The 12,896-nt window shown below is 43.2% G+C and overlaps 2 protein-coding genes across 5 annotated transcripts; one reads left to right on the top strand and one right to left on the bottom strand.

Moving 5' to 3' along the window:
- The first annotated feature begins 948 nt into the window (after nt 1–948).
- Nucleotides 949–6,222, top strand: LOC130390395 (uncharacterized). 4 transcript variants are annotated; one of them, XM_056600327.1, is made up of 7 exons: nt 949–1,075; nt 1,562–1,873; nt 2,459–2,758; nt 3,056–3,349; nt 4,786–5,097; nt 5,565–5,822; nt 5,964–6,217. In XM_056600327.1, exons 1-7 carry the CDS (start codon nt 1,027–1,029, stop codon nt 5,996–5,998), a joined length of 1,560 nt encoding a protein of 519 aa, XP_056456302.1. In that variant the 5' UTR covers nt 949–1,026; the 3' UTR covers nt 5,999–6,217. The 4 variants fall into 4 exon arrangements, with proteins under 4 accessions (XP_056456302.1, XP_056456301.1, XP_056456304.1 ...); XM_056600326.1 differs by having other exon boundaries at nt 5,917–6,217; XM_056600329.1 differs by lacking the exon at nt 1,562–1,873 and having other exon boundaries at nt 5,917–6,222.
- Nucleotides 6,223–9,166: 2,944 nt separating this feature from the next.
- On the bottom strand, nt 9,167–11,784 carry LOC130390398 (uncharacterized). Its single transcript, XM_056600333.1, has 4 exons — nt 11,500–11,784; nt 10,656–10,967; nt 10,132–10,230; nt 9,167–9,891 (listed from the first exon to the last, which is right to left on the bottom strand). Exons 1-4 carry the CDS (start codon nt 11,546–11,548, stop codon nt 9,704–9,706), a joined length of 648 nt encoding a protein of 215 aa, XP_056456308.1. The 5' UTR covers nt 11,549–11,784; the 3' UTR covers nt 9,167–9,703.
- Nucleotides 11,785–12,896: the final 1,112 nt, after the last annotated feature.

Genomic DNA, 12,896 nt, shown 5'->3' with positions numbered 1-12,896 from the left:
CCTGTTGATGAACCCTCGCCTGTCAGACCGCCCTCCTGTTGATGAACCCTCTCCTGTCAGACTGCCCTCCTGTTGATGAACCCTCTCCTGTCAGACTCCCTCCTGTTGATGAACCCTCTCCTGTCAGACTCCCTCCTGTTGATGAACCCTCCCCTGTCAGACTGCCCTCCTGTTGATGAACCCTCTCCTGTCACACTGCCCTCCTGTTGATGAACCCTCTCCTGTCAGACTGCCCTCCTGTTGATGAACCCTCTCCTGTCAGACTGCCCTCCTGTTGATGAACCCTCTCCTGTCAGACTGCCCTCCTGTTGATGAACCCTCTCCTGTCAGACTGCCCTCCTGTTGATGAACCCTCTCCTGTCAGACTGCCCTCCTGTTGCTGAACCCTTTCCTGTCAGACTGCCCTCCTGTTGATGAACCCTCTCCTGTCAGACTGCCCTCCTGTTGATGAACCCTCCCCTGTCAGACTGCCCTCCTGTTGATGAACCCTCTCCTGTCAGACTGCCCTCCTGTTGATGAACCCTCTCCTGTCAGACTGCCCCCCTGTTGATGAACCCTCTCCTGTCAGACTGCCCTCCTGTTGATGAACCCTCTCCTGTCAGACCGCCCTCCTGTTGATGAACCCTCTCCTGTCAGACTGCCCTCCTCCATGAAGCCCCTCACCCCGTTCCCCGCCTTTACTTATTTGTTGCCCTCAGTAAATTCCCTAATTATTGACCCTCTGTGTCAGTGTCTCTCTTCGTCAAGCATTTGGGTCCACTCTCTCTACTTCCCCATTACAAATGTCTTAGTATTAATAATTATTGCATCTTAGAAGATGCCCAGTAACACAGTACTGTTTAACAGAACTGTGTTTCCTAGTAAAGTATTGGCCCTTTTAGTTCAGTTGTGGTTGGTATAAAGTTTGCTCAACGATTTCACAACTTCCACATTTGCGATGACATGTGTGCCTCATATAGGCTGGGTTGTGTGTTCCTGTGAACAGACTCCAGTCCTGGACTCCACTGAGACCACACTGAGGTCGAGATGCTCATCATGGGGGCTGTGCTGCTGTTACTAATTGGTGTGGCTGATGGTGAGACCTCTATGGCATAATAACTGTTTTAAATATTTAATGTATTTAAGTCATTTTTGTCAGCTATGGTATTCTAGTTATGGACCTATGGTTTAAACATAAGTAGTTGTTTTTCAATATTTGTTGGGTTCAAACAATCATTTTGGTCATACTTTTATTTAGAGTAAATTTAGTTAATTTACTTTCGAATATTAGATATATTGTTAGGGTGGGTGCTAACCCACAATGTGAGGTTTTTTTCATTTTTATGAAATCATATGTATGTGAGGACAATTAAATCAGCTAAAAAGTTATAAAATAATCGATGTTTCCGCCTCTACATTTGGTAGTACAATGTCTGCTCTCTGCAGTCGTTACTATTTCATTCAAATTTCCATCCCTCTTTAGTAAAAGTAATAAGAGAGTTATTATACATTGAGAGGTGGTCTGTGTATCTCAGTGAGATATATGTCCTGTATTGTTTTATTCTCCTCTGTAAACCTCCAGGTGTGGAGACCTTCTGCGACGCCACACAGCCACACATCACGACCCAGTGCTTTGGCTCTCTGGGAGGAACCGTGGAGGTCCTGCTGCCTACTAAGACCTCACAAGATGATATCTACAAACTGAAGAAAAACGATGTCCCGATTTTATCAGACCGCAGTCAGACAACAAACATTCGATATTCATTTAATGTCAGTACTGGAATGTTTGCTATAAAGGAATTCAACAGGACAGACAAGGGTACATACTGGATGGAAGTTCATGATCAGAATGGAATTGAAATATCATTCAACCTATTTCGCTTATCCATTGAAGGTGAGTTAATATATACATTCCATCAATCGTAACCGATCAATAGTAAGGGCGTTTAACCACGGCCGGAGTGGGACCCTTTATCAGCCCTGGGGTTTGGGCCCGTACGGGGGGGGGGGGGGGGGGGGGGGGGGTCTGCTCATCGCGTGACCTAAATCCAACGGCCAGTGCACGGCACAAGGCAGGGTTTCTGTTTTCAATAGATGTATTGCACTTATTGTTTTTATGTGAAAAAGTAGATTTTAGTCTTTTACAAGTCATCACAGTGACCAATTTACACTGCAACAAATGGCAGTGGAATTGTTATCAGATTGCTACAGAAATAGCTGCTGAAAGGCCATATTTGGAAATGCAATACTGCCCATAGTGGCTAAACTCAGTAACTACAGTTTGTTTCAAAATGTTTACTAGATATCCAGTGAAAGTGATGTATTGAACATATAATATGCAATATTTCCATTGTCCATTTTCCCTCTCATAGTAATAGTTATTATAAGAGAGTAAGTAGTGGAGTGAATAGTGTAGTCTGTGAATCTGAGTGAGATATATCTCCTGTATTGTTTCACTCTCTCGTCTGTAAACCTCCAGGTGTGAAGACCTTCTGCGACGCCACACAGCCACACATCCCGACCCAGTGCTTTGGCTCTCTGGGAGGAACCGTTGAGGTCCAGCTGCCTACTCACTCCCCACAGGAGCATTCCTACACACTGAAGAAGAACAAGGTCCCGATAGTTGAGGGCGAAATCAAGATAACAGACCCCCGATATTCATTTGATGTCGGTACTGGCGTCTTTACCATAGAGGACCTCAAGAAGACAGACTATGATAACTATACAATTGCAGCACATAATGGAATAAAAATGACAACTAAACTTTTATCCATTCAGGGTGAGTAACTATATCAATGTTACACATTTGTTATGTGGTGGTCTAAATATTATTAACAGGATTACAGATCGGAGGGAAACTTCAGATTAAACACCAGTCACAAAGGATTATTTAGATTTGGTATACTTTAATTTACATGAAAACCATGGTGAATTTATGTAAATCAAATCTAACAATATACAAAAAATATGTGTCAACATTCTACATTTAGGAGTAAAATTTTGCCCCCACGCAATGGCCCATGTTTTATTCATCATAAAGTGAGAGTAGATCTTATTGTCCTCTGTAAACCTCCAGGTGTGAAGACCTTCTGCGACGCCACACAGCCACACATCCCGACCCAGTGCTTTGGCTCTCTGGGAGGAACCGTGAAGGTCCTGCTGCCTGCTAAGACCTCACAAGATGATATCTACAAACTGAAGAAAGACAATGTTACAATAACAGACAACACTCGCTATTCATTTAATAGCGACACCAAAACATTTATGATAATGGACATCAACACGTCAGACGGGGGTACATACTCAATGGAAGTACTGGATAAGAATGAAGCTCAAGTAAAAAATACAAATTTTTATCTATCAAATCAAGGTGAGTGACAACATTACAGTAACATTTGATTTGTGGTCTAACTATTCATTAACAGGAATACAGATTAGACGAAAACAGCAGGTTCGACATCATTAAGGATTATTTGGACATAGACTTAGACTTTAGACTTTACTTTAGACTTTAGATTTTATTGTCCCCAAGGGGAAATTTTTCTTCATTTCATCGTACATTGCATATGTGGCCGCACGCCGACAGACAATAAACAGAGACAAATAAACATCTACACAGATCTGCATAAACATCTACACAGAGTGTAGTATATATATATTAAGTATATGTTCATATATATTAAAATCATATAGAAATTATCTGAATAAAATCAAACAATAATACATATTGTGTGTTTCAATATAGTTCATATTTTCTGCAATAGTTTTTATGTTATTCAAAATGTCCATCCCTGTTATAGTACTAGTAAGAGATTTGTTGTAGTCAGGGGTGGACTGGGACAAAAATTCAGCCCTGGCATTTTCTGTCCAGACCAGCCCACTACATTATCAGCACTAGGGGTGGGACGAGACGAACGGGAAGAACCCTGTATGTACTTTATTAAAACGATTTAATCAAGTACATACATCCTGCTATTTGCACTGCAAATAGCAGTGCAAATTGCTATTTGTGTCTCTTGTGCTGTTGACAAGAAAGGTGTGAAACCTGAACAGGAAGTTAACGGACATCCTGTGGTCGCTGCATCTCCATCCCCCATATCTACATAGCTACAAAACGCTTGTTAAATATCACACTTGATCCAACGCTAATTTCTCTCTTGCAGTCTTTAGTCTGTGAATGGGAAAATCTTTTTGTGTAAGCCCAGCATTAGTTAAAACTAGACTCGGACAATAATAACAAAATATCCTGACAAATAATCTGAATAGAAACATATTACAGACAGTAGCAGGTTTAGAGCTGAAACGCATTTGTTTAAACTGTGACTCAGTCATTGTGAAACCATAAATAGAGAATACATTTTTTTATCTGTAGCTGCGAGAAAAAGTCTAAGACATGAATTACTTACTCGTGGGAGTCGCGGACTCCCACGACTCCGGCCCAGGCCATGAGGTCCCGCCCACCCTGGTTTGTGTTGTGATTGACAGCACTGTCAGGGCTCTCTGAGCCTGCAGCCCATGATTGATTGACAATGACAAACATAGACCAATAATCTGTGCGATGCTGGCCACACACTGCTAGCCCTCTGTAGCCAATTGGCCGGCCTAATTGGAGGAAATTTAGAGAGAGAGAAAAAAAAAAACATAGCGGACCAGACCGGCCCACATTGGGTCAACGGCCCACCGGGACGATGCCCGGTATGCCAGATGGCCAGTCCACCCCTGGTTGTAGTAAAAGTGAGAGTAGATCTGTGAATCTCAGTGAGATATATCTCCTGTATTGTTTTACTCTCTTCTGTAAACCTCCAGGTGTGAAGACCTTCTGCGACGCCACACAGCCACACATCACGACCCAGTGCTTTGGCTCTCTGGGGGGAACGGTGGAGGTCCAGCTGCCTACTAGGACCTCACAAAATGATATCTACAAACTGAAGAAAAACAATGTCCCGATTGTAGAGTACAAAAGTCAGACAAAAAACGTTGATTATTCGTTTAACGTCAACACAGGAATTTTTACCATAAACGACATCAACAGGACAGAGGATGATACATATTCAATTGAAGCACAAAATAGAAATGGAATTGATTTATCAAACATACAATTTAATTTATCCATTCAAGGTGAGTAGCTTTATCAATATTTCAGTAACATTTGATGCCTCATCTAATGATTGGTAAACAAGATTACAGAGAAGAGCGAAGCGTTTATCAGTTATTAAGGATAATTTAGACATTAACCTCTGACCTCATAGCTCTTATAGATACACTGTTGGCTCTCAGGCTCCATGATAACATGATCGGTAACCTCACATAGCCTACATCTAGGTACTCCTTAAAGAGTCCCTCTGCCCATTTATTATTAATGCTGTCAACATTTGATATGAAGAGGCTCTTGCTACTGCCCGATTTGTGTATGTCGGCATATGTCAAGTACAGTAAACTAGTTAGTCTGGGAGGAGGAGCAGGGGGGTTAAAGAGGTGGATACTTCTAATTATAATTGTATGAAGTTAAGTTTCTATGAGTGAATAACAGAAGGTTTCTGTTCAGTCAAACTGTGGGACTCACCTCCTCAGTCGGTTTCCCTTAGCCCCGGTCTCCTCTCCCCTCCTGTCCCGGGAGTGTCTGTCCCGGGGACAGCAGAGGGTGTCCTGCTCTGCCGGGGGGGACGGACTCCACTACAGCTGGAGTCTAGACGGACTCCCGCTGAACGACACGCGTCTCCTCTCCGGACCCAGTAGCGCTAGTGACGTCACTCTGGAGCCGGGCCGGTTGGGACTGCTCACCTGCTCGGTCCGCAACAACGTGAGCCACGCCGCGGCTAACATCACCTTGTCTGAGTGTGACGGTGAGTGACAACACAACGAGGGAAATGAATGAATGGAGCTTGGATTCAGTAGCAGTTGATTCATCACATGACCGGTCACCATTGTCTCTCATAGGGTTCATAGATGTAAACCGTACATCTAATGGAACACATGTATCACAGTGGGTGCACAGAGACAACAATACCTTATGCCCTGAGACAGCTGTTGGACCAGACTTCAAAAAAATGGGTAAGCAGACTAACCCATAGATAAATAAAAACACATGTATAGATATAAACTTATATAAATAAATAGCTTCAAAAAAATGGGTAAGCAGACTAACCCATAGATAAATAAAAACACATGTATAGATATAAACTTATATAAATAAATAACTAAATAAATAGTTCTGTTCTCTCACATAGCTGTAAATCATTCCATGGAATTTAATAACGGCATTATTAATGAGACATTAAGATAATGAAGATATTGATGCTATTTCTGCCCCTGCTTTTGTCTATACATATATATATATATTTATATTAATTTATAATTATTAGATAATGATGCAATAACTGCCCCTGCTTTTGTCTATATATATACTGTGTGTATATATATATTTATTTATATTCATTTATAATTATTGTTCATATCATTGTTCACTGTGCCATACTTTTCTTTGTCACAGGGCTCGTCACTATAGTCGCTGGTTCCCTGTCAGCGATGGCTCTGCTCCTGATAGTAGCATTGGGAGTCTACTGCGCAAAAAAACACAAAACCTCAAAAGGTACGAATCCCCTTTGCTGCGTCCTTAAGAATGTACAGTACAGTATAATGTACAGTATATCGTCGCACTAACGTTACGGTCGAATACTGGAACGGAACGGAACGCCGACCAGAGTTTAGGCGATATTCTGAAGGCGATACTTCAATACTAACAGTCATAATTTTTGTTTGACGTTCTGTTCTCTCATTTCCTCATTTGCTCTTCCACTCCATTCGTGCCGCCCTCCTCTCCGCAGACACCACAGAAGCGGAAGATGTAATCTACGCAGACGTCTCTGTGCTCCAACGTCGGAGGCAGCGGAGAGAGCAGGGGGAGGGGGAGGTGGAGTACGGGGCGGTCAGGGTGGCTCAAGGCTCCAGGCGGACGCTGGAGACCAATGTTGACGAGTGTGTGTACGCTCAGCCCCGGAGGAAGAGGCCCTGAGAGCTGTGAACACCCAGAAGGACGCATAGACAGACCTTTAGCCAGAGGGCCAGCAGCCTGTTGACCTTTGACCTGCCAGGGACACTTCTCTCTCTGCATTTGATAATGGCAAGATCTTTTTCATTATTAATTAACTTTTTCCTCTCTTGTTGTTTTCCCTAGTGGTCGCTATTAGAAATAGAATGCTATGCTGTTCTACATGTTTAACTTTTGTATTATTATACCTAGTATGTATTATGCTATTCTGCATGTTGACGTATTCTATCATTATACCTCTTATATTTATTATACTATTCTAAATGCTTAACTATGCTCTTTATTTTGCACGTGAGCCTAATTATGATATAAAATAACCAGCTATCTATCAACTGCTTCTTGGCAAATGTAATATAATCATCTGTAATGATGTGGTTGTAATTAAAACATTTAAATAAAACAAATATTCACCTACTGACCATGAATTCTTGGGACCTGTAAAGTGAAGCATTACTTTACTTGATATCTGCGTAGGGTAAATACCAGTACTGAGCTACATGCTTTACTCCAGATGCAGTTACTGTGTTTAGCCTCTGGGGGGCAGTATTGCCTGGTTATGTAGACCTTAATCGGGAGCAGCGTTTAATTACCTTATAGGCAGGGGCAGGGCCATCCAATTTTTAATAGGCTTACTTGAATGATCTTTTTTTTTTTTTACTGTATTTTATCACTCGATTTCTTACCCTTTTTAATTTTGTGATTGTCAGCAATACGCGAAAACACTTATGATGAATAAAAGAGAAAATAAACACAAATATATTATGCAAACATAAATAAATAGATTATACCATAGCCTACCAATTTTTAGAACTAGGATTTAAGGATCAATCATTCAACATGACTTATTGTAAAGAACCACAAAAATCGACATTGTTACATTTTTCAAACACAATCTAAACAAGTTTAATTGAAACCAAACACCAGCGTTACTTTAACGTGCACATCAGAACGTAGGCTACATTAAATAAGGTACACTACATAACGTACACAACGTAACGAACATTAAATAACAAAGGCCTACACACAACGTAACGAGCATTAAATAACAAAGGCCTACACAACGTAACGAGCAGTAAATACCGCTCACAACGTTTGCAAGGAATTCCATGAAAACAGAAATTGAACTTGTGAGATCAGGATAGTCTCAGAGATCTACAGTTTTTTTTTGAATTGTTATTAATATTCGAAAGAAAACAATGTCACATCTTGAAACCATTAATTCCAGACCCTTGCTCTCCTTCCGTCCCTGTTGTTGCGTGGAGTAGAGACACTGAAATGACCCTTAATTCAGTGTTGTATTGATTAGTATCTGACTTTACAACCTGACCACATTTCATGTCCCATTTAGTCGAACTACTGAGCTCTGGATCACGGTTCAAGCTGTTAGAAATTAGCTCACCGACGCGGCCGTAGAAAGCCAGCCGGGCAAGCAGCAGCTTTATGGAAAGCCAAGAAGGCCACAATCCGGATTCCGTGGTACACTGGATTCCGTACGGTTTGGCAAGAATTCTTGCCAAACCGTACGGAATCCGCACGGTTTTGCACTTTTACCGCGCCATTCTAGGTCCGGATTGTGGCCTTCTTGGCTTTCCATAGATGGGGTGCCCGAACGGCGCTCCAGAGGTCCCCTACAGCGGGACCTGGTGGGGCCCCCCAATGGAGGTGATCCCCGACCACACCCCCAGGGCTTCTGCGGACTGTTGGAGACGGGCGTCCCAACCAGGGAGGAAGGCTGCGCCGCAACGGGGCCGCTACCGGCAGGAGCCATGGCGGCCCCCTGAACACTCGGGACCATAGACATCATATGGTCACACGTCTGACAGACCTCTGGCTTCAGAGAGCTCCCGTACCAATATGGCGGCGACGCGTTTCGCCGAGGCAACGGGCTGAAGCAGTGGAGGCGGCGTCTACCTATATGATGTCTATGCTCGGGACTATGCGTTGGGTGTGGGGGTCGTCAGGACGTCTGGCCCCTAAGGTGGGGGCTGTGTGGCGACCGTGGGCGTGGTCGCCGCGTTCAGGGTGCCGCAAGGGATCCTGGGGGGGGGGGTTAGGATCTATGGTTAGGACAATCGCAAGTCGGACCTCTGGCGCCCTCCTAGGTCCTTTGCAGCAGAGACACTGCGTGGGGTTTGTTTGTCGCTGTGGGTGGGCTGGTGTTGCTTTTGAGTTGTTGTTCAAGACACCGTGCCGAGACGTTTGTGTTAAGTAGTTTTATGGAGTGTGTCATGTGTGTTAACCGCTTAACCTGGGCTCCCGTCTCGTCCTTCCCGCGCTGCTAGAAACTATACATTCAATTGTATTCAAAATAATATATTTCATACAGCTGAATCCAAGCACCTTCACATAGCCTACATAGAAGTGGTTTCACAGATTCAGATTTCAGGAGTATTGGCTCATATTAATCTTTATCTGTGTTTTTATTAAACAGGGAAAAGGGTTACACACATAATTAAAATAACAATACAATAATTAACATGAAAGCAGATGTGGTGTAAAGCATAAAAAATTATGTAATGTCGGCATAGCCAAAATTTCCGCCTGAATGTCCAAATAGAATGAATGCTGAATCATCAGAACGTAGGGGGCCAATGACTGTGTCTTTCAGAAGCCACGATGGGAGTGTCAGTAAAAAGGTTGAAAATGTCTATGCGTCCTTCTGGGTGTTCACAGCATTCAGGGCCTCGTGCTCTGGGGCTGAGCGTCCACACACTCGTCCACATTGGTCTCCAGCGTCCGCCTGGGGCCTGGAGCCTCCCTGACCGCCCCGTACTCCACCTCCCCCTCCCCCTGCTCTCTCCGCTGCCCCTGACGCTGGAGCACAGAGACGTCTGCGTAGGTTACATCTTCCGCTTCTGTGGTGTCTGCGGAGAGGAGGGCGGCACGAATGGAGAGGAAGAGCAAATGAGGAAATGAGAGAACAGAACGCCATCCAAGAATAGTTACTAATAATAATAGTTATTATCGAAGTACCGCCTTCAGAATGTCCTCCTAGACTCTGGTTGGCGTTCCGTTCCATTCCAGTCTTCGACCGTTACGTTAGTGCGACATTATACTGTAGGCTACATTATTCTGTACATTGTCTCAGCAAAGGGGCTTCGTACCTCTTGAGGTTTTGTGCTTTTTTGCCCAGTAGACTCCCAATGCTACTATCAGGAGCAGAGCCATCGCTGACAGGGAACCAGCGATTATAGGGACGAGCCCTGTGACAAAGAAAAGTATGGCACAGTGAACAACATTTATAAATAAATATATATATATATATATATATATATATATATATATATATATATATATATAATAACAAACGGGTAGGCAGACTATAGCGTCCTCTTATTCATTCATTAACTATGGTGGATATTAAATTCCATTTTAATGATTGATGACGGCTATTAATTAATTAAGTTATGTTTGTATATATATATGCGTTTTTATTTTAATATCTATGGGCTAGTCTGCTTACCCATTAAATTGAAGTTTAATGATCCCAAAGCGGCCTCAGAGCATAAGGTATTGTTGTCTCTGTGAACCCACTGTGATATACTATGTGTTCCATTAGATGTACAGTTTACATATGAACCCTGATTACCAATAACTACTGCTACTGAAATAAGATATAGTTACTCACCTTGAATGGTTAAATAACATTTTGTGTATGCTACTTGGATCCCAGCTGCATCATGTACTTCCATTGAGTATTCACCAGTGTCTTTCAAGTTGACGCCCTTTATAGTAAATTTTCCAGAACTGACAATAAATGAATATCTCCCGTCTGTTGTCTCACTGCGGTTGTTAAAAATCACAACAGAGTATTTCCTCAGTCTGTAGACATCATCTTGTGAGGTCCTAGTAGGCAGCAGGACCTCAACGGTTCCTCCCAGAGAGCCAATGCACTGGGTTGTGATGTTTGGCTGTGTGGCGTCGCAGATGGTCTTCACACCTGGAGGTTTACAGAAGACAATAAAACAATACAGGAGATATATCTCACTGAGATTCACAGACCACCTCTAACTATTACTGCAAGAACTCTCTTATTACCATTACTATAAAGGAGTGGACATTATGAATACAATGGGTGCCATTGCAGAGAGAAACATTATACTCATATATATAGAAGGTTAATATTTCATTAAATTTGATTTGATATACATAATTTTCATATGATTGTCATGAAAATACCCTACCCTACCCCGAATACTAATATGTGGGAATACTGTTGTGTTTTGCAATTACAAAGGAGAAGTCACATTGTGGGGAAGTCAAAAAGCAAATGGCAGAGTAATGAATAATGATATTCAACAATAAATGGATTCAATTTATCCAGAATTAACACACGATAAAAGCTAAATTGGTTTAACCCAACAAATGTTGAAATGACACTCATTATGTTTAAACCAATTAAAACTATAGCTGACTAAATTACATAAAATACATTAAGATTTAAAACAGTAATAATGCCATAAAGATCTCACCATCAGCCACACCAATTAGTAACAGCAGCACAGCCCCCATGTTGAGCATCTCGACCTCAGTGTGGTCTCAGTGGAGTCCAGGACTGGAGTCTGTTCACAGGAACACACAACCCAGCCTAATATGAGACTTACATGTCCTCACAAAAGTGGAAGTGGTGCAACCGCTGAGCAAACTTTATCATCACCATAACTGAACTAAAAGGGACTTTCCTTTATTAGGATGAAAATGTTAAACTGTACTGTGATACTGGGCATCTTCAGAGATCCAATAATAATCGTACAATCCCTAAAATCAATAATTATTCATAGAAAGAAATTAGGAAATCAATTATGAATTCATGTTCAAATCTAAGTCAACTGTTTTCAAAGCTTTTGAAGGACAGTGAGGAGGGCAGGGTGTTGGAGTCCCAGCCCAAAGGTTCAGGGTCCAAACACCACTGCAAGAAGCCCTACCTCCCTACTTATTATTATGACTCGGGAAAAATAATCAGGCTAAGTCACTTTAGAGGACAGAGTTTACTAAATGACTGAACTGAAGGTTAAACCTTGATGTCTCTGTTGTACTGTCAATGTGAAGAGATCTGTTTCATTCTTTGCTGGTGGACCCTTGCTCATAAGTCTAGTTGTTAGGGTTTGTGTTATCAGGGTAATATGAGTCATAAGGGGGAAGTTAGAGATGGCAGAGAAGCAGACACAGCTCCAGTGTTTGCCTCATCACATTGGTTCCCATGAAACGGCCTCAGCTCAAGCTACAGAGGTGTGAGGCGTAGGTTGTGCGAGGGCTCCCGAGCTACCAGGGGGCTGGACGACGCGCGGGTGGGGTGGGGGGGGGGGGGGGTGTACTCGCACCGGACCTACAAGTCCCTGTACGGCACGCAGGACCAAGAGAGTCAAACCTAAGTATTGTGTTTGTGCGTGTGTGTGTGTGTTAATTTTGTGTGTTTTTTCTTTGCTCTGCTACAGCTTTGTGGCTTGGCTCAGAAAGCAGAAGGGGGGAGCTAGGTCCAAGTTGGGGGCCCTGCAGCAATATGTGCTGGCCCGGGACGCTGAGCCCACGGCAGCACCGGAGCCAGGACATGTCCCCCCACGGCCGGGTAACTGCACCGTCTACAAAACAGCCTGTGAGGTACTTTTAACAACACAACAGTGCTTCATCAGTTCATGTTGTCGTCTCGTTGTCGTTCTTTGCAGGCGTCTGCTACTCTGACCCGACCGACGCAGAACTGCTCGCTGCTGCCGACGAGGTCGACCCTCCCATTGAGTATACGTTTTGTAGTGACTTGTACCGCACGTGTACCGCACCGCCCTAACGCTGATATGGGTCGTCAGGCAAGTCCACGGACGCCCCACCAGCCGCGGTCCCGCTGGGAGGACCAGCACCAGGACCGATGGCCACG

Source organism: Gadus chalcogrammus, chromosome 10 (genome assembly GCF_026213295.1).
Source record: "Gadus chalcogrammus isolate NIFS_2021 chromosome 10, NIFS_Gcha_1.0, whole genome shotgun sequence".
Lineage (NCBI taxonomy): Eukaryota > Metazoa > Chordata > Actinopteri > Gadiformes > Gadidae > Gadus > Gadus chalcogrammus.
The sequence above is the reverse complement of the archived record's forward strand: the minus strand, read 5'-3'. Positions and strand labels throughout refer to the sequence as shown.